Source organism: Phascolarctos cinereus, unplaced genomic scaffold (assembly GCF_003287225.1).
Source record: "Phascolarctos cinereus isolate Bilbo 61053 unplaced genomic scaffold, phaCin_HiC Scaffold_5;HRSCAF=322, whole genome shotgun sequence".
NCBI classification, from domain to species: Eukaryota; Metazoa; Chordata; class Mammalia; order Diprotodontia; family Phascolarctidae; genus Phascolarctos; species Phascolarctos cinereus.
Window position 1 is genome coordinate 192,314,181 of NW_027555958.1, and position 25,771 is coordinate 192,339,951.

General features: G+C 36.8%; 1 protein-coding gene across 5 annotated transcripts in view; it reads right to left on the reverse strand.

Annotated features, from left to right (window-relative positions):
- MYO6 (myosin VI) overlaps positions 1 to 25,771 on the reverse strand; it is a 234,539-nt gene that overhangs the window by 69,881 nt on the left and 138,887 nt on the right. For all 5 annotated transcript variants that reach the window (XM_021000192.2, XM_021000193.2, XM_021000195.2 and 2 more), the window contains 6 exons: positions 24,712 to 24,876; positions 21,429 to 21,509; positions 16,937 to 17,117; positions 11,685 to 11,829; positions 5,841 to 5,998; positions 2,182 to 2,273 (listed from right to left, as the gene is read on the reverse strand). In XM_021000192.2, coding sequence (XP_020855851.1) covers positions 2,182 to 2,273; positions 5,841 to 5,998; positions 11,685 to 11,829; positions 16,937 to 17,117; positions 21,429 to 21,509; positions 24,712 to 24,876 — 822 coding nt within the window. The remainder of the gene's footprint in view (positions 1 to 2,181; positions 2,274 to 5,840; positions 5,999 to 11,684; positions 11,830 to 16,936; positions 17,118 to 21,428; positions 21,510 to 24,711; positions 24,877 to 25,771) is intronic.

Genomic DNA, 25,771 nt, shown 5'->3' on the forward strand with positions numbered 1-25,771 from the left:
TAACATACACTAGATAACTATATACACATAAAAGTGTGTGAGCATATATGTGTGTGTATATATATATGTGTATATATGTGTATGTGTGTGTGTGTGTATATATATATATATATATATATATAATGTATGTATGTATGTGTATATGTTTATATATATACAAGTGTACACATGCACAAATATACACAGTAAGGTGGCATAATAGATACTGCTGGTCCTAGAGTAAGGAAGTCTTAAATTCAAATGTGACTCAGACACATACTAGCTATCTGACAGTGGGCAAATTACTTAACCTTTGTCTGCCTCAATTTCATCATTTGTAAAATGGAGTGATAATAACACCTACCTCCCAAGGCTGTTGTGAAGATAAAATGAGATATCTGTAAAATGCTTTACAAGCTTTGGAACACTACATAAATACCAGTTATAATTACATATGTATGTATATACCATTTGTAAGCTATTAGGTGAAAATGTAAACAAACTGAGCCTTTTTCCCCAATTGAGGGTATATTTCTTTTTTGACTAAGGGAAAGTTTCATGACAGAAGCAAGTATGACCTATACTTAGGCCAGGAATGTACAAATACTTAAAGTCTCTGCAAAAGACTGTTCCATTTATGTATCAGCCTAGGTAAGTGCTGAGAACACTTATCAGGAGCAGATTAATCGCTAGGTTATGAATTTTTAGGCTGCTGTCATCCTGTGAAAGAAAAGAAAATACAAACAAGTCCTTAGTCCTGTGTAGGCCCACTTGTATAACAATAGTGACTGAGTGACAGGAGGAGGAAGATCGTGCTGAAAATCATACCATCTTCAGACTATGTATAGGGGCAGCTAAGTGGCACAGCGGATAGAGTACTGGCCCTGGAGCCCAGAGGACTGAGTTCAAATCCGGCCTCAGACACTTGACACTTACTAGCTGTGTGACCCTGGGCAAGTTACTTAACCCCATTACCTAGCCACTGCTCCCCCCCCAAAAAAAGAGTATGTATAAATAGTAATTTAGAAATTGCTTATCTAAATGTAGAAAGTTGTCCAATAACTACCAAGCTGATACAGGACTGAAGAGAAAGAATTACATCAATAATGACATTGTTACTAAAATTGAAAAAAGAATCTCAATTGATCAATAATTATTTATTAGGTATCTACTACATGTCAGACATGATGCTAGATACAGTGGACACAAATCTAATGAATGAGAAAATCCTACTCTGAAGAAGCTTATATTTTATTAAGGGAGACACCATACAAAACACAGACATATATGTGTATATAGATTATGAAATAAATACAAAGTAGTTACATACAAGGTAGTTAGGGAAGACACTAGTACTTGGTCGAAAGACTTTGTGTATAAGATGGTGTTTGAGTTATCTCTTGATGAGGGGGATTCTTTAAGGTGGAGATGAAGAGGAAGTTTATTCCAGGCAAGAGGAACGGTCATCGAAAAGGTAGAAAGACAGACAATGGAATATCATATGTGAGTGACAGAGAAGGGTGGGTGGGACCAGGAGTGCATAAGTCGTGTCAAATATAGAAAAGAAGTCAAGCAGATGAGGAAATTTATATTTGGAAAATAAAGTGAGTTACTTATGTATCAAAAACAAAGCATAACAAAAAGACAGCCTAAGCACTACACTGTTACCCACGTAATGTTAAAAAAAAAAATCCAGAAGATGACTGTCAGGACTTTGTGTAGATTCTTTATGGGGGATTCATAGTAGGACATGGACAAGAATACAAAAAGATTAGAAAGCATGAATAGGTTGCAACCTGCAACAGTTGAATAGATATCTACACTCACAACCCTAAATCCACTTAAGTAATAAAATAGTGAAGTATCTAAATATTTAGAAATTTTTCCCCCCAATGGGGGCTATACTAATGAGTTTTGTAGGAAAGGTTATACCACTTGAATACTTTACTAAATTTCAAATACATATTATAAAGCACTGTTAGAAGAATATAAAAACACAAAGAATATACAGATTTTTAAAGGTTCTAAAAAAGGAAATAGAGGTTACATGTTCAAGGAAAATATATGGAGAAATTACATTCAGTAGTTATGCTGAAATTCAATAGTAATATGTTTAGCAAATCAAATAAACCAAAATCACTTTTACTTTTCTCCTCTAAAAATCTATATTACAACTTAACCAATAAGCATATTATAAATTACCTCCTTCAAAATCCTTTCATTGAAAAACTGTTGTAGCTTTTCATTGCAATAGTTGATGCAAAATTGTTCAAAACTGTTGTGTTCAAAGTACTCTGAAAGAGAAAATAAAAACTATAGTGAATAATCTTTATCAGACCAGTAACATAAATTTTTCTTAAAATAAGTTTTAATTGCACCAAAGACATAAATCCAGATTAGACAAAAATTAACAGTTGTAAACAACATTCACTGTTCTATACGACCATGATAATATTCATCCTAAGACTTTAATTCTATTAAACATGAACTGGTTAGAAAAAGATATGCTATGTTAAATTTCTGAAACATCCTTTAGAAATAGCTGTATTGTATAGAGGCCTTATTCATCATAGCACTGAAAAAAAAACTATTTTTCACAGAAAGACACAAAAGGCAAATATAATTGGTAAGCTGCATCATTTCCCACCTGCCTGCACTCCCCTGGACTTCATCAGAATCTCATTACACTGCAAGATCACATCAACCCTGAAACTCTCATCTCAGGTCCCTGACCCTGCTGCCAGCTCTCTCCCTCTCCCTCTAACTGGAGAGGGTACAGGATGGACCGTGCAGAGCTCCTCCCAGATCCTCCATTTAAGGAGGGTACTCAGAACAGCCATCTTTTCATTTCCCACTCTTCTGGATTTCATTATGCCTCCAGAATACCCTCTCTTTTTCATCCTCCCCCTAGCTTTTCAGCTTCATTTTGTATGTTGTCCTTCCCCATTATATTGTGAGCCCCTCAAGTGCAAGGACTGTCTTTTGCCTTTCTCTGTATCCCCAGTATTTAGCACAGTGCTTGGTACATAGGAGGTACTTCATAAATGTTTGACTATCAACTACTGCCTAGAAGAAGTGTCATGCACCATACAATAAAATAGCACAAAATGTATTCAACTACAATTAGTATTATAGTACTTTATATAATACAGATTACCACTCCCACAACAATGATTCCTCACTCTCCATTTTTTTTAAGTGAGGCATTTGGGGTTAAGTGACTTGCCCAGGGTCACACAGCAAGTACATGTCAAGTGTTTGGTCTGAGGCAGGATTTGAACTCAGGTCCTCCTGACTTCAGGGCTGGTGCTCTATCCACTGCACCACCTAGCTGCCCCTCCTTCATTCTTCATATCCAGGTAGCTACAGTCTTATCAAGTCTATCTATCCATATACATCTCACATCTTTCCCCTTCTTTCCACTCACATTGCCAACACCTTCTTAGTCCTCCTCATCACCTCGACTATTGTAATAGCCTCAAATCAGTTCACCTGCCTCTGCATATGGGGCTCCCCTGATTGTAGAAGGTAAGGGATGGACATCTGGGAGCTCCTCCCAGATCCTCCACCATTTATGGAGGATACCCAAGGAATTCAGCTCATCGTTTCCCAACTGGCTGCTTTCATGGACATCATGATTTCCAAGAACTCATCATTCTGCATGATGAAACCAATTCTGAAACCTTAACCTCCTTAGCTTAGCCACAGGACATCATCATGCCACAGAGCAACTGTCTTGTACCCTTCTTCTTATACCCGGCACTTAGCACAGTGCCTGGAACATAGTAGGCTTAATAAATGTTGATTGACTCACTCTGATTGACTCTGAACACAATGAGAAGAGAGCTACAGATGCATATTCGATATCAGGATGTTTTCAAACAACATAAACAAGAATATTTAGTAAGTGCCTACTATGTTTTGGTCACTGTGCTAAGAGCTGGAGATACAAAATGAGGTAATACATAATCCCTGCCCTCAAGAAGCTCACAATCTAATGGGGAGACAACAAACAAATATGTTCAAACTAGTGATGTACAGAATAAATAGGAAATAATTAACAAATAGCACTAGAGTTAAGAGGGTCTAAGAAAGAGTTCCTGTGGAAAATGGGGTTTTAGCTAGATTTAAAGGAAGCCAGAGAAGACAGGAGGTAGAGGTGAGACAGGAGATCATTCCAAGCATGGGGATAGCCAGAGAAACTGTTTGGAATCAAAGAGATGTACTTTCATGTTCAAGGGACAGCAAGAAGGCTGGATCAAAGAGTATGCATCAAGGAGTAAAGTGTATGAAGACTGGAAAGTTAGGAGGAGTCAAGGTTATGAGGGACTTTGTTATGAGAGGACTATGAGAAGATTTTGTATTTGATCCCAGAGTGAGTAGGGAGCTACTGGAGTTTACTGAGGAGGGGGAAACTGCATGGTCCCTGTGCTTTAGCAAATTTATTTTGGTGGCTGAATTAAGGATAGATTGGAATTTGGAGAAACTTAAGTCAGGCAGACTCACCAGCAGGCTACTGTAATAATCCAGGCATAATGTGATGAGTGTCTGCCCTAGTGTGATGCCACTGTCAGAGAAGAAAAGGGAGCATATCAACAGGCCTTAGCAACAGACTGAATAAGTGGAATGAGAGAGAGTGAGGAGTTGAGGATGACACCTAGGTTTCAAGCCTGAAGGACAAAAAGGATATTTTGCCCTCTATAGTAAGTAATAGAGAACTTAGGAGGAAAGAAAGATTTAGGGAGAAAGAAAATGAGTTCAGTTTGGGACATGATGAGTTTAAGATGCACACTGGACTCAGGTTCTAGATATAATTAATCTGAATTAACACTGAAATTAGTAAAGAGAAAAACCAGTCTTTTGAAACTTTCATCTGTGTACCATCTGCTTATTATTTGATCCATAAAGTAAAAATGCAGATATGTATAAATAAGAAAATATTACATTAAGAAAATTATATAATAAATAAGCAGAGTCATGACTAAGAATTATAGTAATAGAGCAAATTCAGCCAGACTTAGGAGGAATGAGGTGTGGTAGGTAGGAGAAGAGGGAGCAAGGTAAGAGATAAAAATAATCATTCAGGTTATGGAGTGTGAGAAGACTGAGGAAAAGAGAGCATAGGACATTAAAAAAGAAGAGAAGAGCTGAAAAAACATTAAGGCTGCTAGTGGCATATAATGGAACAAGGATCTGAATAAAATGGAGTCAACTTTAAAGTGGCTGAATCATTCAGCAGGTGGATATGAAAACAGCAGTGAAAAACAAATATCCCTACTCCTCCTCCTAGCCTAGTGTGCCAAGGAGTACGAGAGAAGAACAGGCTTTGAAGGGGGTGCCAAGAGTTATCTTCAGGAGAAATCTAGGTTTCAGTGAGCACTGGGTGACAAAAAGAAGTTGAAAGTAAGAGATCAAAGGTGATAGCGTCATAAATACAAAGCTAGAAAGGACCTTAAAAAGTATCTAGTTGAAACCCTTGAGGCCCAAAGAGGTTAAGTCACACAGGTTAGCACCAATGGCAAAACATGGATTTAAGCTCAAATTCTCTGACTAAATTCCACATTTTTCCCCTCCACCACAAAGGAGGATGGTTCTCAGAGGGCACAGGTGAAAGGGAGGGCAGCAGAGAGTTGAAGAAAGATAGAGCAAATTTTATTGGTATCAATGGAGAGAAGAAGAGATGGTGAAGTTACCTTCACTGCTGATTCCCCCAGATGATCATTTGTTGATCCCAAGAATCACTCAAAAGTATTCTTCAAGGAACAGGAGAACTTAACAGCTTAACCTCTAAGGTACATAGTGACGGCATGCCAGAAAAGGCATGGGAACCTTAAGAAAATATAAAAGTATATCAAACTTACCAAAACCAGCGATATCTAGCACTCCAATAAAAAATGATGATGTTTCAAAAGGAAAACACTGGTTTACTCTGTTCACCACATGATCAAAAAGATGACTATAGACAGTTTTTGCCAAAGCATCACGTGCATTGTTGGCTTGCTCCACCTTCAGGGGTACTCTACAAAACAAATACAAAAATATTCAAACATTTAATAAAAATAATTCGAGGCATACAATATTACAGCCTTCAGATATGTCTACAAATGTACAGGCAAGTCAATAAAAAAGTCACTTAATTGTATTAGCCCAGCATCAATTATACTTTTGTATAGCTCCATCATACAATTCTCCCACAAGGTGTCATTTCAACATCTCAGTGGGGTGTTGAAGCAACCCTGGATTCTCAAGAGTTGTGCCAACAGAGCACATGCTCTGGCATGTTCTTTCCTGCCAGAAAGGTTTCAAGTATGGCACCTAGCAACAGACCTACTCTGCTTTCCAAGGACCACTCCAGCACTATCTAAGGAAAGTAAAGCACTAAATAAGGTAGGCTGGCCACCTGCTGACGAATCCCTTAGCCAGGGTAACCCATGAAACAAAGACAAATACGAAATGGCCCTCAGTCCTAAGCAGCCCCCTTCCACTTCTTCAGTGACCGGGACAGGGCAGCACAAAAGGGGAAAGAGGGTGGTAAGAATTACAATTTTTAAACATCTATAAACTTTAACTTGGCTGCTGTTACAATAAATGTGAGCTCCTTTTTAAAAAGCCAATCACTTCATCAATAAGTATTTATTAAATGTCTACTAGGTACCAAGAACTGTACCAAATGATGAAGACAGAAAAATAAAAATGCAACAGTCCTTGCCCTCCAAAGAGATTACATTATTACAGGGAAGACAACACATATATAAATATATATAACCAACAAGTTGTCATACTAGTGGAGGAACTAAATGATATCAATCTTAATATTCTCACTCTAAAAATAATTAGAAGAAAAATGTTGTGGCTAAATATATAAATTATTTAGAGATACTCCATGGAGAGACAAAAAAAGTCAGAATGTTTTTTAGTACTCTCAAAGCGAACCAGAAATTATCATTTTATGAGACATACGGTCATCTAACACTGCAGTACTTAGCCAGTATTTGCAACAACAACAACATAAAAAAAAAACCAAAAAAAAAATTGTTGCTTTTGTACTAACAACCACAGAGTATAATGTGATAGAGAAACAATACCGGAAGTAGAACACTACGGCAGGAAGAAGCGGAGAAGACAAGAGGTGGTATTTGAGCTGTTTTAAAGGAAGCCAGGGATACCAAGAGACAGAGATAAGGAAAAGGAACATTTTAGGCACATGGAAGAGTCAGCACAAAGGCCCAGAAAGAGGAGATGAAGCATTACATATAAGCAAAAGCAAGCAAGAAGACTATGGCCAGACTGGAGAGTGTATGTAAGGAAGTAATGTACAAAAAGATGAGAAAGATAGGAAGGTGCCAGGTTGTGAAGAATTTTGAATGTCAGAGTACTTTGCATTTAATCCTTGAGGTAATAAAGTGCCAATGTAGTTACTGAATGTAGGAGTAGTCTTGTTAGACCTGCAGTTTAAGAAATTCATTTTGGTGGCTGTGCTGGATCAGCGTAAGGAGAAACTTTAGACAGGAAGATGAATTAGACGGCTACTGAAATATTCCAGGCAAGAAATGATGAGGGCCTGAACTAGGGTGGTGTCTCTGTGACCGGAAAGAAGACATGCCAGGTATGTTGCAGAGAAAGAAATCACAAGATGTGAAGAACTTAATATATGGGATATGTGAAAGTGAGGATTGAAGGACGCTATCCTGAATGTGAACCTGTGTGACTAGAAGAATGATGAGGCATTCGATGGCAGGGGGAAGTTCAGAAGAGGGGCAGGTCTGGGAGAGAAAGTAATGAGTCCGGTTTTGGACAGGTTGTATTTGTGGTGCCTATAGGTCACAGAATTTGAAATGTGTAATAAGCAATTAGTAATTCAGGACTTGCAATTCAGGAGGAAGATTAGAGTTGGATAAGTCCATCTGGGAATCATCATCATCTATATATGTATATAATACTTTGAGGTTTGAAAAACAATTTACATATGCTATCTTATTTGATCCTTAAACAATCCAAATAATAAATGAGCCCACAGGAGCTGATGAGATCACTAAGTGAGAGAGTACAGTAAGAAAATAAAAGAGGGCCTAGGACAGAATCGGGGGGGGTTCTCATGGAAACATGGATGAAGATCCAGCATACAAAACTGAGAAAGAGCTAGTCATATGGGTAGGGAAAAATAGAGAAGCAAGTCATGAAAAATCCAGAGAGGGGACAGTATCCAAGAGGAGAAGGTAATTAACACTAGCAAATGCTACAGAATCAAGAAGAATGAGTACTTAGAAAAAGTCATTAGATTTGGCAATTAAAGAGAACATTGATAACTTGAGAGATAACAGTTTCTATCAAGTGATACCAAAGTAGGAATCCAGATGATTTAAAATAAGAGTAAGAAACAGTAAGACAGGTTTTGGTGGATCATAAAATACGTAAAGTGGAATAAAGTACAAGAAAACTAGAAAGACAGGAAGAAGCCAGGTTGTAAAGAGTTTTAAATGTCAAAGAGAGGACTTTATATTTGATTCTAAGGATTAATATGGAGCCACTCAAATTTACTGAGCAGGGTTATGATACAGTCAGACCTGTGTTTTAGAAAGATCACGTTAACAGCTGAGTGAATAGAGTAAAGAGAGATTTCAAGCAAGGGGACCTAACAAAAAGCTATCACAATAGTTCATCGCCATAGGGGAGGGTGCGTGAGTGGAGAGAAGAGGATGTATACATAAGATTTTGTGAAGGTAGAAACTACAAGACTTGGCAAGAGACTGAATATGTAGAGTACAAAAAAAGGAGTTAATGATGAAAGCAAGGTTGCAAGCCTGGGTGACTGGAAGATGGTAGTACCCTCAAGAGTAATAGGAGAGTTTGGACAAAGGGAGGGTTTTGGAGAAAAGAGAATAATTTGTTTTGGATATACTAAGAAATGGAGGGATTAAGTTTAAACTGCTTTCTCGGAGCAGCTAGGTGGTGCAGTGGATAGAGCTCTGGCCTTGGAGTCAGGAGGACCTGAATTCAAATCCAGCTTCAGACACTTGACACTTCCTAGCTGTGTGACCCTGGGCAAATCACTTAATCCTGATTGCCTCACCAAAAAGCAAAAATAAAAAAAAAATTGCTTTCCCAAATTAAGCTGAAAAGAGGAAGAAAGCTATTAAGAATAATACATAGCATTCAGGAGACAATCTAGTAAAGGATTTTTTTTAAAAGAGAGGCTTGAGCCTCTGTATAGAAAGCAGAAAACAATGAGTAGATAGGGATAGACTGAAGATGAGAGAGAGAATGGACTTAAGAGTTAAAGCAATGTACTGGAGAACCTCCGATGGGGGAAAAAGGAGATTTTGGTTACATGTACAGTTACTGGCCTTGAAAAGCAAAAGGGCTGCCTCTTCATAAAAGACCAGAATGAGGGAAGAAATAGTAGGGGTTGAAGTCAGAAGGATATAATATGAAAAGGAAGTTCTCAACAAATGGCCTCAATTTTTTTTCTGTGAAGTATTAGGCATGGTCCTCAGCTGAGAAGGTTGAAGGGGAGAGGTCACATGAAAAGCTTAAGGCAAGAAGAAAAGGTTTGGAATAGATACTGTGGTGAGATAATGAATAAATTAGTCAGGAAAGAAAGGATTGGCTTGTTGCAGTGAGGACCCAGTTGAAATTAAATAGCATGAATGTGGCAGCCACACTCATCATTATTTCATGATATCCTACATTTCCATTTACTAGCATGTGAGTAGGATCAAAAAAGGTAGCTAGTAGGAATAATCTAGGGAGGATGGTTCTGTCAAGGTATGACTGATGACAGGACAAAGGAATAATTGATTCAGTACTGAAGAATAGAGTTTAACTAGTTCACCAAGAGATAGACATTGGGAAATCTCACTTTGTTTTCCCCAATACAACTCACCTTTATCCCAGCCTCAAAGGAAGAGGCATCCCATATTCCTTGCCAAACTGAACCCCTTCATCTGTGCCCTTGGTCCTATCTTCATTTTTTATTCTTATCTCTTTTCTCCTTATTCAAAAATTTTTGGAAAAGGAATCCACACCACCAGTCTCCATTTCTTAACCAACTATTTATTCCTCAGTCCTTTGTAATCTAACTTCCTCTACAAATATTATAATAAAATCTCTATAAAGTCATCAATTATCAAAGATTAAGAGCTATAAGGGACCTCAGAGGCTATCTAGTATAATTTTACAGATGAAAACACTGAGAGCACAAGGAAATGAAGTGACTTCATTTCCCTCCAGAGGCACTGCTTGGTTTTGATTCCACCATCTTCTCCCCACTCCCTTATAAAGATAAGCTTATCACCAAGAAAAGAGTCAAGGAGATTGCTTCAGCTTTGGTACTCACAACTCATCAGTACCCTAAGTTGCCTCTGCCCCTCTAATTGGAGGACTGGAGAGCAGACCAAAAACAAAGAACAACAACAAAAAAAAAAACACAACTCCTTCCAACTCTCCTATTCCCTCCCTTTTCAGCTTCTTTTTTTACATCTTCCCCCTTTCGACTGTAAGCTTCTTGAGAGCAGAGACTATCTTTCATTCCCTTATTTGTATCCTCAGTACTTACCACAGTGCCTGGTACATAAGTGCTTATCATTGTTTATTATATTGTATTACATTGTACTTGCCCAAGAATCCCGAAGGTAGTAAAGATCAGAGTCAGAATTTGAATCTACGTCTTCTGATTCCAAAGCCAATGCTCTTCCTAATTTTGATCAGCCTTTCTTGGGCCTCATTCTCCTTGACTTCTCTGTAGTATTTGACTGTAGACTACATCTTTCTTCTGGATACTCTGCACTTTCTTGATTTCTGTGACACTGTACTTTCCGAGTTCTCCTGAACCTCTCTAATTGCTCCTTTCACTCTCCTTTGGGTCCAATTCCTTCTCCCACTTCCTACACATATGAATTCCTCAAGGTTCTGTCATTTGCCATGTTCTCCTTTCTACCCTCTCCTCCTAATTCCATTTCATCTACTCCTAGGAGAATGGGCTGAATGTATACTGAAGCCCAGACATAACCTAGAAGTGCACTTATTTTTGCTTTTTAAAATAAATCTCTGATCCAGGCTTGTCTTTTGTGATTTAGGTGTAAAGTGGTGTGTACCATAATTAATCAGTTGTATTAGACATAAGTGGCTGCTTCCCAAATGCTAAAAAACAACCAACTCTCTAATGAGTGTGTGTATATGTATTCCCACACAGATACATATACATATTTCCCCTACAATCTTATACATACTTTTAACTTGTTCACATTTTTACAGGCAATTTAAGAAAATTTTCCACTGTAGTCACTTGACACATCATCTGACATTATTTACATTAAAAAAAATATAAGCTATGTGTTTATTTTGAACCAGACCTTTGTATGATGTCTCCAATAGCTTTCTTATTTTATTTATTCATTTTAAGACACCAACTATTACATTAAATTCCTTCTTTCGCGCCTTAGGAAGATGACCCTGTGTTCTTGGAAGACTACACTAGGTCCCGCTCAACTACATTTTTTGAAACTTTAAATGACTTCAAGGAACATGAAAGTCACCATTTATCTTGGGAAACTTTTAAAAAAGCACAAGAATTCTCTGTCACAGTTTTGGAAGAAATATAAAAGAAAGAATGAAAGTAAGCAGTTAATAAAAAACAAGACATCTGCAGACGAAAAAATATTACACTAAAAACTTTGTGGCATATTTGTACTGGTTTAATAACTTACTTTATAACTGTTCCTTTGGTGCCCCCTGCTGTGGTAAGCATGACTCTTGTGGTTAAACTCACTCGAAGATCATCTTGGTCCAAACCCAGCAGCTCAGCACAACACTCCAAAGACTGAGTAGATTTGTTCTTCAGGTTACAACCACCTAATCAAACATATCACATTTTTAAAGTACTGATTAATTTTTAGTGAAAGAAAAATTTTAGGAGCCATTTCTCTAAAGTTCCTTTAATTACAGTTATCAACCAGACCCTCTGCAAAATTATAAAGTTGACAAATTCAACTGAAGCATCTCTAAGCACCTACTGTGTGCAAGACACTGTACCAAGTAGAGATAAAATGAAACAGTCCCTGCACACAAGCAGCAGTCTACCTCTGACAAATAAACGTGTGACCGCTATAAAATTGGTTAGCTTCTCAATGCCTCAGGTGAAGACAATAAATTACACAGAAGTTTCTGATCCATATCAGTAGAGGGGTTTCCCAATTAACCAATTCTCTTCTCATCAGGGTAATTTTCTTCATGTCACAGCTTCTCAATTTCATGTAATGAACATCATCTATTATAAGATATAGATCTCAATCTAATTTATGCTTGAATGCTTTCCAATTTTCCTAGTAATTCCTGTCGAAAACAAAGCTCATATCCACATACATATGTTTTATGGTTTACCAAACGCTGGTTTATTAAGTCTAATTATTTCTGATTCTTCCTTGGCTGTTCCACTAATTTTTTCGACCATTCCAAATATTTTTGATAATTAGTGCTTTATAATCTGAAGTCTGACATGCTATTCCCCTTTCATTCCTGTTTTTCCCCCCACTATGGCCCTTGATATTCTAGATCAGGGTTCTTTTTTGTGTTATGGAACCGTCTGGCAGTCTGGTGAAGAAGCCTACAGTCCCCTTCTTAGGATAATTTCTTTAAATGTATAAAATAAAATACAAGTCAACCTACTGAAACTGTATTAGGAAGATTCCCTTCAGCAACTAAATGGAGAATGGAATGGAATGAGGTGATACTTCAAGCAAAGAGACCAACCAGAAAGCTATTACAATGGTCAAGGTACGAGGTTATGGGGGCCCACACCATAGTGCTGGGCAAGTATCAGAAAAAGGACATATAAGACAGATATTCTGAAGGTAGAATTGACAGACACTGACAACATAATTTGACATGAGGGATGAGAAAGGTGACTTGATAAAACTTCGTATGATAGGAATAGGTTTCCCTGCAACAAGGATAAGTTTTCTCTAAAAGACAACAAAGCACTCCCAGAGACCTGATTAGCCCCTGCCTTCCCTGATGCAGCTTCTTGGTTACATAAAAAGCCCTACCCAAATGGAGTCAGGGCCCCTCTGATTTGGTGGATATCTGAAGACCATACAAGTCACCATACCCTGTCCAGGGTTAGGATTAATGTTTCCATATAGAGATAGAGAGTGGAGTAAGAATTAGTCTATAAAAACTAAGTGCCATTGTAAATTTGGTGCATATCACTGTTAGGCTTAAGTAAACTTCTTTTTGTTAACTGCTCAATGACTTGATAGTACCTTATTTCATCCCAACATCAAAACTGAACAAATAGGGTACTGGTGTTAGCACTGCCCCTAATATCTAGGTTTCGAGCCTGGGTGCCTGGGAGATGGTGGTATCCTAAACAGTAATAAGGAGGTCAAGAAGAAGTGGGAGAGATGAGGGGGGCTTGGAAGGAAAGGTAATGAGCTCAGTTTCAGAACACTGAGTTTAAAATGTCTACATGACATCCAATTAAAGATGTCTAAAAGGCAGAAATACATGGCTGGAAGTCAGTAGAGAAGTTTAGAGCTGCACAGAAGTAAATGAGCTCACCAAGGGAAATGGAAGGAAAGAAGGACAGAGCCTTGGGAGATACTTACTATTAGCAGGCATGAGGTTAATGGAGATCCAGCACAGAAGATAGAGAAAGAATGTTCAGATAGGTAAGAGGAAAACTAGGAGAGAGCAGTACCAAGAAAACCTACAGAGAAGAAAGTATCAAGAGAGTGATTCACAGTGTCAAAGGCTGCAGAGAGATCTAGAAGAACAAGAACTAAGAATAGATCATAAGGACTGTCAATATAAGAGATCATTAGTAATTTTGTAGGCAACAGTTGAATGGTGAGATCAGAAGCCAGACTGCAAATAATTAAGAAGTGAGAGGAAAGAAAGTGGAAACAGTTATCATAGAAGGCCTTCTCAAGGAGTTAGTCACAAAAGGGAAGAAGATTATAGGACAACAGCTACTGGGAATGGATTCATCTGAGCGGATTTTTTGAGAATGGGGGAGACAAGGGCATATTCGCAGGCAATAGAGAAACATTAGTAGACACAGCAACTGAAGATATCACTATCACTACCTTGCAATCTTCAAAAAAATTTACTATCTCAGGGTTTCAGTTTCCCATCTGTAAAAAGAGGAGGTTGACCTCATAGGTCCCTTTCAGTTCTAAATCTATGATGACACTAAATCTATGCCCCAATTAACTACATTTGCTTGGATGTCAACACTGAAAGCAGGCTCCCCTAGAGAAGTCCCACTCAATCTATTCTGACGCAGCCTCAGGATTAGATACCCAAGTATCATAAGCATGAGTTGGTATCCAGCCAGCTTCCAGTTTATTAAATTTCCTCCCTGGGTCATATGGCCCAAGACCTTTAGCATATCATCTCCTGTGAGTGAAAATTTTAGGCATCTCATTGATGATCATTTCCTTCTCTCTAAGAAGCCCAATGAACAGACACAGATAAAATGACTCTTGGCTCACCCAATTCTTCCAGCATTGTCCTTCCAGCATCCCTAGGCAGGGATTGATATTGGTGCCCCCAAAGAACTCAATCTCCTATGACATTGCTTAGGGGATGGAAGGTCATCAAAAGTATTCTCCATGTTCCCTTATCAGTGACTGGAAGAAGGACTCTAGGACTCCTATATAAGTATCTAGTGCTAAGAATGAACCCCATGCTCCCATCAAAGCACATTCCCTGGGAACACATTCTGCAAATCAGTACTCTTCTTCTTCCAAAAGAAGACTAGGACTTGAAATTATGAGGCAAAAAGAATCTTTATTTTCCTACCAGAGGTCTAAGGGATATGGGTGGAAAAGTGAGACTAAGTGTCAGATAAGAAAGATCAGATTTCAGGCTGAGCCAAATATCCCCTATCTCCCAACTCTCCTTACCCCGAACTCTGTGTCTTTTCTCTCTTATCGAACTCCTACCCACTAGTCATTAATACCTACAAAAATCAAGGATTCTATATTCTTGTTCAACAGTTAACAAAGAGATAAGAAGGAAGCTTTGGGTCAATTGAAAGGACACTGACTCTGGAATCAGAAGACCAGCCTTCAAATCCCAACTCTGCTGTTATTTAGCATATAACTTGTTCAAGTCACTTTATCCAATTGGGTCTTAGCTTCTTCATCTATACAAGGAGCTGGACTAGATGTTAAGTTTGAGATGCCTATGTGACATACAGTGAAAAATGTCTAATGGGGGCAGCTAGGTGGCCCTGAAGTCAGGAGGACCTGAGTTCAAATCCAGCCTCAGACCAAACACTTGACACTTACTAGCTGTGTGACCCTGGGCAAGTCACTTAACCCCAATTTTCTATTAAAAAAAAGTCTAATAGGCAGTTTGTGATGTGAAGCTAACAGCCTAGGAGACTAAGCTTAGACATACAGACCTGGGAATCACTTGCATAGAGATGATTAGAAACTGGTGACAAGACCCTGTGTCCAAAAGCCTTGGAAATAAAAAGCATCACATCCCTCTCTCTCACTCCCTGCCCAGGTCACCAGTCTTGCTTCCGGTGTAATGCCTGAAGCCATCTTTTAGGGGAGTAACCTATACAGAGAAAGCTTCACAGCCCCAACACAAAGATTAATTGCTGACCAATTGCTACCAATGGAGAAGTAAACACAAGAGCTCTGGGAATAGCAAGATCCCCCAAATTATCAGCCCTGCTTCTAGCCTAGCACCTAAAGATATTACCCAAGGTGGCACAGTGGATAGAGCTTGGAATCAAGAGGACCTGAGTTCAAATTCAGTCTCAGACACTTGACACTTAACTAGCTGTGTGACCCTGGGCAAGTCACTTAACCTTGATTGCCCACCAAAAAGAAAAAAAAAAGGAACAGCCGTGAAAATGAAATCTAGCAAGTGTCTCTCCAAGTGTTCTGCCATAGTTACGAAAGACCTGGAAACAAAAGTCTCTGACATCAACTGGCTCAAAAATAGATATCATTTTAACAATGAAGATGCATTATCATCTGCACCCTAAGGACTGAGCCTTTCTTGCAAGTGAAACTCCCTAAATGCACTGTCTCTCCTCATAAAAACGTGAGCTCCTTTAGAGCAGGGACTGTATTTTTTCTGTCTATAGCCCTAGGGTTTCTCACAAAACTTTGCACAAAATGAGCATTTAACATTTGCTTTTTAATATATTCATTCAACTGAGGGAACATATATAAGCACACTGAAATCCCTTATTGTAACAAAAATTGGGGTACAGCAGGATACTATGAGCCAGGCAGCAAATGAATCCATATATTAGGAAGCAAATTTAACCTCATAATTATTACTGAGACTTTATAGGATGGGACTTTTGACTACAAAACGGCTACAGAAGAGAATCTTATCCAAAAGGAACAGAAGAGATAACGATAGTGGAAGAGAAAAAACAGAAATCAGATATAGAAATTCATCTATTTGAAAATATAAAGGCATGGCAACCAAATGTTATGATGACTAGATCAATACTGACTTTGGAAGTCTTCCACATAATTCTCCCATTCTGCATGAAAGGTAACATTACATCATTACCAACAAACTTATAGGAGAGGATCATCAACACTTCATGATTACATGAACTGAGCTCTACCAAAGCAAAGTGTTACCCACTTCAAGTGCTTTTCAATTCACTGATAAAAGGAATATCACAGACATCTATATACATCTACAAATACCATGAGGTTTTGATTGCAGGTGCCAAAATATCACAAATAATTTCAAGACATCAAGCCTATAAATTGTGTATGTTGGTTTCATCAATTCTTCTATATACTAATGCTTTTTTGTATGAATTAGAACTCCCAGTTTCATTGTTCTATCAGTCTTGTTTTCACCGTACAGCAACTAAAATTTTCATTAATATGCTATTAGATTTAAAAATAGCTTATGCAACGCATTTTATTACTTAAAATATGCAATAAAGATCATTTGAGTTAATAACCTGAGGTGCTGCCAGTTTCCTCAAAATCAATATTTCCAAGATGCAGGACACCAGCTACGACCCTGAAAAGATCGAGTTTCTCTTCATCACCCAAACCAATCTTTTTCATGGCTGTGCACATCCTATTGAAATCACCATGGTCATCTAAAAGAGGATCTTTCAAGGAACCTGCTTTAAGGTACTACCAAAAAAAAAAAGGACAATTATTTCACTTAGAAATTTTTAAAATTATGATAAATAATAACAATAGCAGTTTAAAATAAAGCAATGCAATGCAAACACATGCAAAATTAAATATTTTTAAACTACCAAGATGATTTAAAAAACTAATTCAATAAAATGTTTTCTAATTAATTCATAATTTTTAGCCAAAAGCACTGTAATGTTGGGAAACTTGACAAAGAGGAAGTAAAAAAAACAAGAACATTAACTGATTCAGCTGGAGCAAACATACATTAGTGTGAGGGTACAGAATTGAAAGAAATAAAGCCAAAAAAAAAAAAATAACGGCTATTGTAAGTAAAGTAGCATCAAAATTTTACCACCAAGTCCTCTACCTCTAGGTTTTGTACATACACTACCACTGGTGTAAACACTGACACTGGTAGGCAAGCAAAGGACTGATAAAGCTTCTCAAACCCTGAAACATTTTGAGGACTAATACCTTTTTTTCCACCTTGTTATTCAAGTGGTGTATGAGGACAATGCTTACTGTAAGGATCTACTGAAAGACTTTTTGGAAACATTTGCATCTAAATGTGCCTGTCAATTAAAAGCAGTACCATGATGTAAGAAACTGCAAAGAATTGAAAACCATGCCTTCAAAGATCACGGAAGCGCATAGCATGAAAATTCCAGAACGTAGGAAGACAGAATAATTATGTCTGGGAATTTTCCAGAAGGTGAAAGTAGATAAGTTACTCAATCTCACTGTATAAAAAGTACTTTGCTGCTAAGATGTCATTGGTGAATAGCTTAAATATAGTTTAATAGGAAATACTAGCTGGCCTGATAGTTATACTTTTAAAAATATATATGGTTAATACATATGATCACAGGTTTAGAGACAGAAGAAGTCATTTAGTCTTGCCTCTCAATAAACTAAGGCCTGAAGAATACCTTCAAATAAAATAATTTTTCTCACAATTTCTGGAAAACATCTAGACATACATTACAATGCAAGTCTAACTCAGAGAGAAGCAACAATAACAATTTCATGCAGAAAAATTAATAGAAAGCACAAATTACATCACTATGTCTTTTAGGTAAACTGAGAAATGCTATAAATTAAATGGTATTTGCTTTAATAAAAAAAGTTCTTAAAATTAAATATAAATGAAAACACTATTATCACGACTGCAGACTAAAAACTGCATGCATCTAAAAAGTAATCACTTCACACAGACTGAAGAAACACCAAGAGATTTAAACTATATCTTCTAATTATTCAAAATGATCACCTCATCTTCCTGATAATAAAGAAAAGACAAAAGGTAATTTTAAAACATTAATCCATTATACATCTATGTCTGAAATCACACATATTATAAACAAGATTAGGGACAGACAAACACAAAGTATGCTCACTAAAGAACTAGAAATATTACATTTTTCTCTTCTCTTCAAATAATGAAAACTACATTTTATCTACTCCTATCCCATTTACTTCTTCCATTCATAGAACTAAGATTTCTAACCCTCAGATCTTCCTTAAGGATCAGAGCAATAGAATGATTGAATTTCTATTACCTCAAGGAAAACACCTTCTATATAACAGTGATAAGTTCTAAATATGGCCCGTTGGGGATAAAAGATTACTAATAACAACCCGTTATGCTCTTTACAATTTCCTATTCAAACAAATCACTTTTTTAAAAAATTTGTCCAGACCTGTAATTTCATCAGTATGACCTCCCAGTATGAAAAGTCCCTTTGGAGAGTTGGAGAGCTGCCTGGGACACTAGGTCAAATGATTTGCCCTTGGTCATTCACATGTAACATACGTATGTTACAGGTATGACTTGAACCTGTTTCCCTGATTCCAAAGCCCGTCCTCTAACATCTTGTTTCTCATTTTCTGTTTCAAAGAGGACACTGACATCAGGAAAGTGATGCTATGATGTATAAGTGAACTGGATTTAAGTCAGACAGATCTGTGCAAAGTCACCAGCTTCACTCTCTCCTCCTGAGCCATATAGATCCAGCAGCAAAATATAGATCAGGACAACTGGAGATGGCCCCAGATGCAGTGGGAGACTTTGGATTTTTTAAGCTAAGGTCTTTCCCAGGTCTCAGTTTGACTGAGGCAACACCCTTACCTGCTGGTGCTTTTCCCTGAGGATCTCTGAAACCTTGAAAGCTATCTTGAGGTTTACAGGCTATATTTCTTTCTTAAGGACCATGCCTTAAACCTAGAGTGGGGAACATACAACTTTGAGGCTACATGTGGTCCTCTAGGTCCTCAAGTGTGACCCTTTGACTTATAGGCCCCTTATATGGGTTTTGTTCTATAAAGTCTAGATTCAGTCAAAGCCATACTTGAGGACTTAGTGTGCTACATGTAGTCAAGGCCACAGGTTCCCCACTCCTGTCTTAAATCCAAATCATTCTGGCTCTCAATGACTGGCCAACAATAGGTCCCAGCCCAACCCCAACTTGGTCACTGTTTTAAGCCCAGATGGCTCAGAGCTAATGTAAATAGCGATTGTTTCTATTTTGTTCAGAAATACTGAGGGTCCCCCCCCAAGACTGATTTTTTTCCCTAACTAGGTAAAAGAGGCCATTTGCCTCATTTATTACCTAGCCTTAATCACTGAATGTGCACTGCCTCCTTAACTTAAAAAGGTCAACGCCTCCCAGTCTTCAGGAGCCATCTCCAGTTGTCCTGATCTGTATCTTGGCAATGGACTCTGATGACTCAGGAGGAGAGAGTGAGGCTGGTGACTCTGCACAGCCCTCCCTCACTTAAATCTAATTCACTTGCAAGTCACGGCATCACTTTCCTGATGTCATGACCCTCTTCAAGAATGAAGTACAAGGGCAGCTAGGTGGCGCAGGGAATAGAACACACTGGCCCTAAATTCAGGAGGACCTGGGTTTAAATACAACCTAAGACACATAACACTTACTAGCTGTGTGACCCTGGGCAAGTCACTTAACCCCACTGCCTAGCCAAAAAAAAAAAAAAAGGATAAACAGCAACCTTTTCTGTTTATAGACTTCCTTTTTTAAAAAAACTTTGATTTTTTTTCCAATTAGCAAATATTTTTTCTACCTTCCATTTCTACTGCTTTAGAAAGTATATAAGTAATCATACAAAATGAATTACTTTAAATTACATAAATATTACAATTATTTGTAACTTGAGTAGGACATGTTTTGTTCCCCTTCCCTTCTTTTTATTTTTACCACAGCCACCATTATCAAATCAAGAGAGTTAAAAAATTTTAACTTAATAAATGTCAGTATATTCAAAATTTATCTATAAAAGTCATCTACAAGAATGATACATTCAATTAAGCACTCAATATAAATCTTTCACCATCTAAATTAACAGAAACATTGGAAATGAACATTTTATCTTGATTTTCAGGGGTTTGTAACCTTCTGAATTTAAACTCTTTGAATGGATATGACTTAAATCATTATATAACTTAAGTATCTTACACATTAAGCCTAAAAAGGTTATAGTATTCAATTTCCTAAGTTCAGCACTTAATGCTTTACAAACAGAACTCTAAAGTGAAAATTTTATTAAAACCAACATTTCCCCAAGTGTATAAGATGACATAATGATTAACTGACTTGCCTATAAAACACTGTAATATGTGATTTTATGAAAAGTTCTAACAATTTAATACCATTATTTCGTTATATTATCTTCCTTATACATTAATATCAGATATGCATAAAAGTATTTTGAGAAAAGTAATTAAATTGTTGGAGTGGAAAAACCAAGTAAAGTCAATATGCACATATCCTATACCTTTACACCTTTAAGCAGCCATAATTTAACAAAGTAGTAGAATAAGTTTTACAATGTGTTATTAGAAAATAATCTTGGGCAATTCACAAAAAACAAGTAATTTACAAAGAAGTCTGGTAAGGCCCAATTAGATGAACAACCCGAGTCTGATACAAGTGCTTATACTGAAATAAGTGCTATAATGTTACCACAATCTTTAATTCCTTGTTCTTTAAAAATCAATATTAAAACCACAGCCAAACTACTAGGCTAAAATAATGAGTACAAAAAGGGGGGGGGCAGCTAGGTAGTACAGTGGATACAGCACTGGCCCTGGATTCAGGAGGACCTGAGTTCAAATCCGGCCTCAGAGACATAACACTTACTAGCTGTGTGACCCTGGGCAAGTCACTTAACCCCCACTGCCCAACCAAAAAAAAAAAGAACCCTAAAATAATGAGTAAACATATCATTACTTCTTGGCAAGCATTTTTTAAAATACTTCAAATAAAAATGAGTTTACTGTACCTCAGGACTTTTGCGGTTCTGTAAAATCTGTTTGTCTGTATCCTTATTAGCGAAGAACCTAGTGCAGCCTCGATTTAAATACTATGACAAAGAAATATTTTTATATTATAAATTGATAGAGAAAAATCTCATTTTAATTTTGTCAACAATTTATATGTATTTCCATTTGATCTTGCTAAAAACACATTTAGTTTTAATCCAGTACGTCCCTTATTCATCACCTAATACATAAGCAATTTATTTTTTCCAGTTATCACTAGAACCACAGAAACTAAACAACTAACTGCCAATATCTATCTATAAATGGAAAGAATTGATTCACTGAAGCACTATAAATAAAAAACAATATGATAAAGACTTCCTATACTTGATAAACAGTAATTCTGAAATTGAATCATCAATATAACATTTTTAAGTGCCAATATAATCTATGAACTGTATTTATTCTCTAAGGTAAAACTCATGACAAAGAATTAATTCTAATCTATTTTCAGAGAAAAGAGAATTTTAAAACACATTTTGGCGAACTTTCCCCCAAAAGATTTAAAGAGCCAGAGGTTAGAACCAGCAAGAAGAGAAAAATAAGAGGTCAAGTTATTTAGCCTCTCTTAGAACTTCAGTGAGAGCACAATTAAAACACAATTTGATATTAATACAGTATTTATCTTAGAGGTATCGAAACTGTAAATTCACTGAGGGCAAGAACTGCATTTTTCTCTTTTGCCCATACCAATAATCTTGCACCTAAGGTTTACTAAAGGTTGGTCTTAATGAGTCTGTAATCAAATGAGGTAATTTATGTAATGGTGTTTGGGAATGGTTAAATGATACAAAATATATATGTTACCATCATTTTAATACTTCTTTATGGTAGCATTTACAACTTTAGTTTCTAAAACAAAGAACAGAACATTGGATGAAACAGAAGTCAAAACTTACATGTAACTGAAATCCTGCCTTCAGCAATGGCTTCCTTCAAATATCAGCAAAAAAATCAACCTTGTGCAAGAAACCTTTCCTAGTCCTTAGGCTGCTAGCTGGCACAGTGGATAGCACACTGGGCTTGGAGTCAGGAAGATTCATCTTCCTGAATTCAAATTTGGCCTCAGATATTTACAAGCTGTATGACCCTGGGCAAGTCACTTAACTGTTTGCCTCAGTTTCCTCATCTGTAAATGAGGAAATGTGCAAACCAAGCCAGTATCCTTGTCAAGAAAACCCCAAATGGGGTCATGAAGAGTTGGACGTGACTGAAACAACTGAACAACAACAAAGACTCCCTCTACTGACTATCTACAATTCATCCTGTGTATGATGTTGTTTGTGCATAGCTGTTTTCATGTTGTGTCTCCCATTGGATTATAAGCACTGTGAGAAAAGGGAGTTGTCTTTTCTTGTTCTTTGTATCCCTAGAGCTTAGTACGATGCCTGGTTTAATAAATACTTGTTGATTTGACTTATACTATTATACTTGTTTACATTAGAGGTACTCAACTCTCGTGTCACTAAGTAAATGCTTTGTTAAGTTTCGATCATTTATTTAGGGCTCAAAGGCTGTTTGAACACCAAATATTTTCAAAAACTTCACTGAGTAGAGGCTATAATCAAAGGGAACTTTTTGTATTAGTTTGAGACAACTATTATCAGCATGTATTGGGGGTAGTTTCCTCTAAATCTGATCAATATGCCTTCTGTATTTTGTTTGGAGTAAATTCCCAGATTATTGACCATTAACCATTCTCAGATTGTCAACCATTAGCCATTCTCAAACATAAAAACAAAAACACTAAAGCAAAATGTAAATAATTTAGGACACTAACTCCTTTTTCATATTATACATACCTATTCAATGATTTATGGTTGGCTAAGCCATTAAAACAAAGTAATGGAAATAAAACAATATGGCTAGCTATTCTAAAATCTGAGGGGAAAAACAAAGCATATGCACAGAGCTGAACATTGCTATTTAAAATGTTAGTAAACACCTTTTATTTACCTTGTAAGGCAATAACAGGTATATTATTTGACTATATATTAAATTACCAAGGCGAATGTTTCTCTTAAAAAAAAATCAGATATGTTAGATATTTGCACTTAAAGTTAAAGCCTCAGGAGGCCAAAGTCTTTGCCACCATTTTAACTAACTGGTTCATACCATATGCTTTCCTGTTTTCCACTTTGTAGAAATGTGGCAGATGTCTCCTTGATATACTTGCACAATTATTTAAGAAATCTGAATGATTCTAATACTTTATTATTTGCCAAAATATGCATTTAATTAATTCAAATACTGTCAAACAGGCATTTATCTATAATTAATGCTTTATTTGCTAATATTGATGGAGCCCAAGGGACAGAGCCACTGCAGCAGCAGCTTTACCCATCTAAAACTGCCTGAAGGAACCTTTAGTCACAGACCTCATGAATCTAAAACACAATTGTAGAAGGATAAATATAATTACAAATACCTTTCAATACAGCTTCTGGCTACTTTAAAGAAGTTTTATAAGAAGAGGCTATGGATGTGATATCAATTAGAGAGTTTGGAAATGGCAGATGTCATAGAAATTAAAGATGATTCAAAAGAAAGAAAACAGCAAAAAAGGAAAACAAAGAAATAACAGAAAAGCTAACATAATCATAGGACTGACTATAAACTCCACTTCTAAAATGGTTCCTATAAAAAAAAAAACACTGACATTTAGTTGTGAATTAGACCAATAATTTGCCTGATTTGTATATCAAACCATTTTCTCCTCAAATCAGTCAAACATAAGTTTAAGCCAGCAGGTTTAAATTTTTGCATATTCCTAAGTTGTGCAATTCGAACAATGTGATTTTATACTTGTACATATCCCACATCTTTGCCATCATTTTCACTCTTTACAAATTGATAAAAAAATTCAAACAGATTTATTTAGTACATCTGTGACTCTAATAAAGTGAGTGAGGGTTGGGATAGGGAATAGACCTTAGATTTTATTGGTATAAAGAACTTCAAAGCAAGGGAATTTCTTCCACAAATACAAAACAGCACCTTTCCCACAACTTCTAGTCTTAAAGATTTGTATACGTAAGTGGAAGAACATGAACTCAGTTCTACCTGGTTTTGAAGCCAGCTCTGCCTCTCAATTTGGTGATTCTACCAAATTACATTTAAATTGTATATAGGGAACGTTGGGCCAGAATATGTCTGATTTGTGATCCTGAATCCAAACAAAACAAACTTCATGCAGTAAAATTAGACTATGTTATCATTAAAAGGATGTTTTATTTTTCTCACCCGAAAATTGTCTGGGGAACTTAAATGAAGTTTTTCCCTAATATCTTCAGAAGCACCAGCACACAGTCTGTAAAAGATATGATAATTCCTTTCTTCTTTGCCTTGAACACAGATCCTAGATTTCTCTAGAAGGTAGTGTGAAACAAATCCACCGACAACTGCATTCTAAATAAAAAAAGAAAATATATTTTTTCATTTACTTTTGTTCTGTGCTTGACAAACATCATTGAACATTAGCATTTCCACATAGCCAAAAGAGAAAAAAAAGAATTCATGAAATCATGAATCTCCATTATGTACCAGCTGCATTTCCAAAAGAATATAATAAATTAAACATGTTTCAAACCTGTCCTGCTTGTCTGCATCTACTTCAGGACTTTCTTCTGTTCCATTCTTAGCATTTTTTAAAAATGGTACAATGACCCTCTTTTCTTTCCTTTGGTTTTTTTTTTTTGAGGGAGAATCCTGACCACTAGTTTCCCCCTTTCCTTCCAAACTCCCCTCAAACTTAAAATAAACTCTTTCTTATAAAAAATAAGCATCATAAAGCAAAACACATCCAAATCCACACACTGGCCATGTTAACCAATATTTCAGTCTTCTCTGCAAATTCCTCACCTCTCTGTCAGAGAGTGGGTAACATGTTTCATTATTAGTCCTTGGGAGTAGTACAATGGTCCTGTCATGGATCAGCTATCTTAAGTCAAGAAATTGCATTTTTATGGAAATACCTTTATATGTTAATATATATGGAAAATAAATAATCTTTTCTGATAAACAACTGCCCCCATAATTATCTGTGCATGACCCATTTCAATGCCTCACTGTGGCGATCAATACAGATGACCTCTGGCAGATTCTGCCAAGAGCCTTTGAATGAGATCCTAGCAATAAACTCTGTCTGCTGTCCAAGTCCCAATGAAGCCAAGAACAAAGAGGTTCAGCAGCAGGATAGCTGCTAAGTGACTAATTCTTTGATCATAGTAACCTATGAAACAGATGAGAAAAATGTTTAATGGTCCTTAGTCTAGTGTGGCTCCTTCCTGCTTTTACAGTGAAT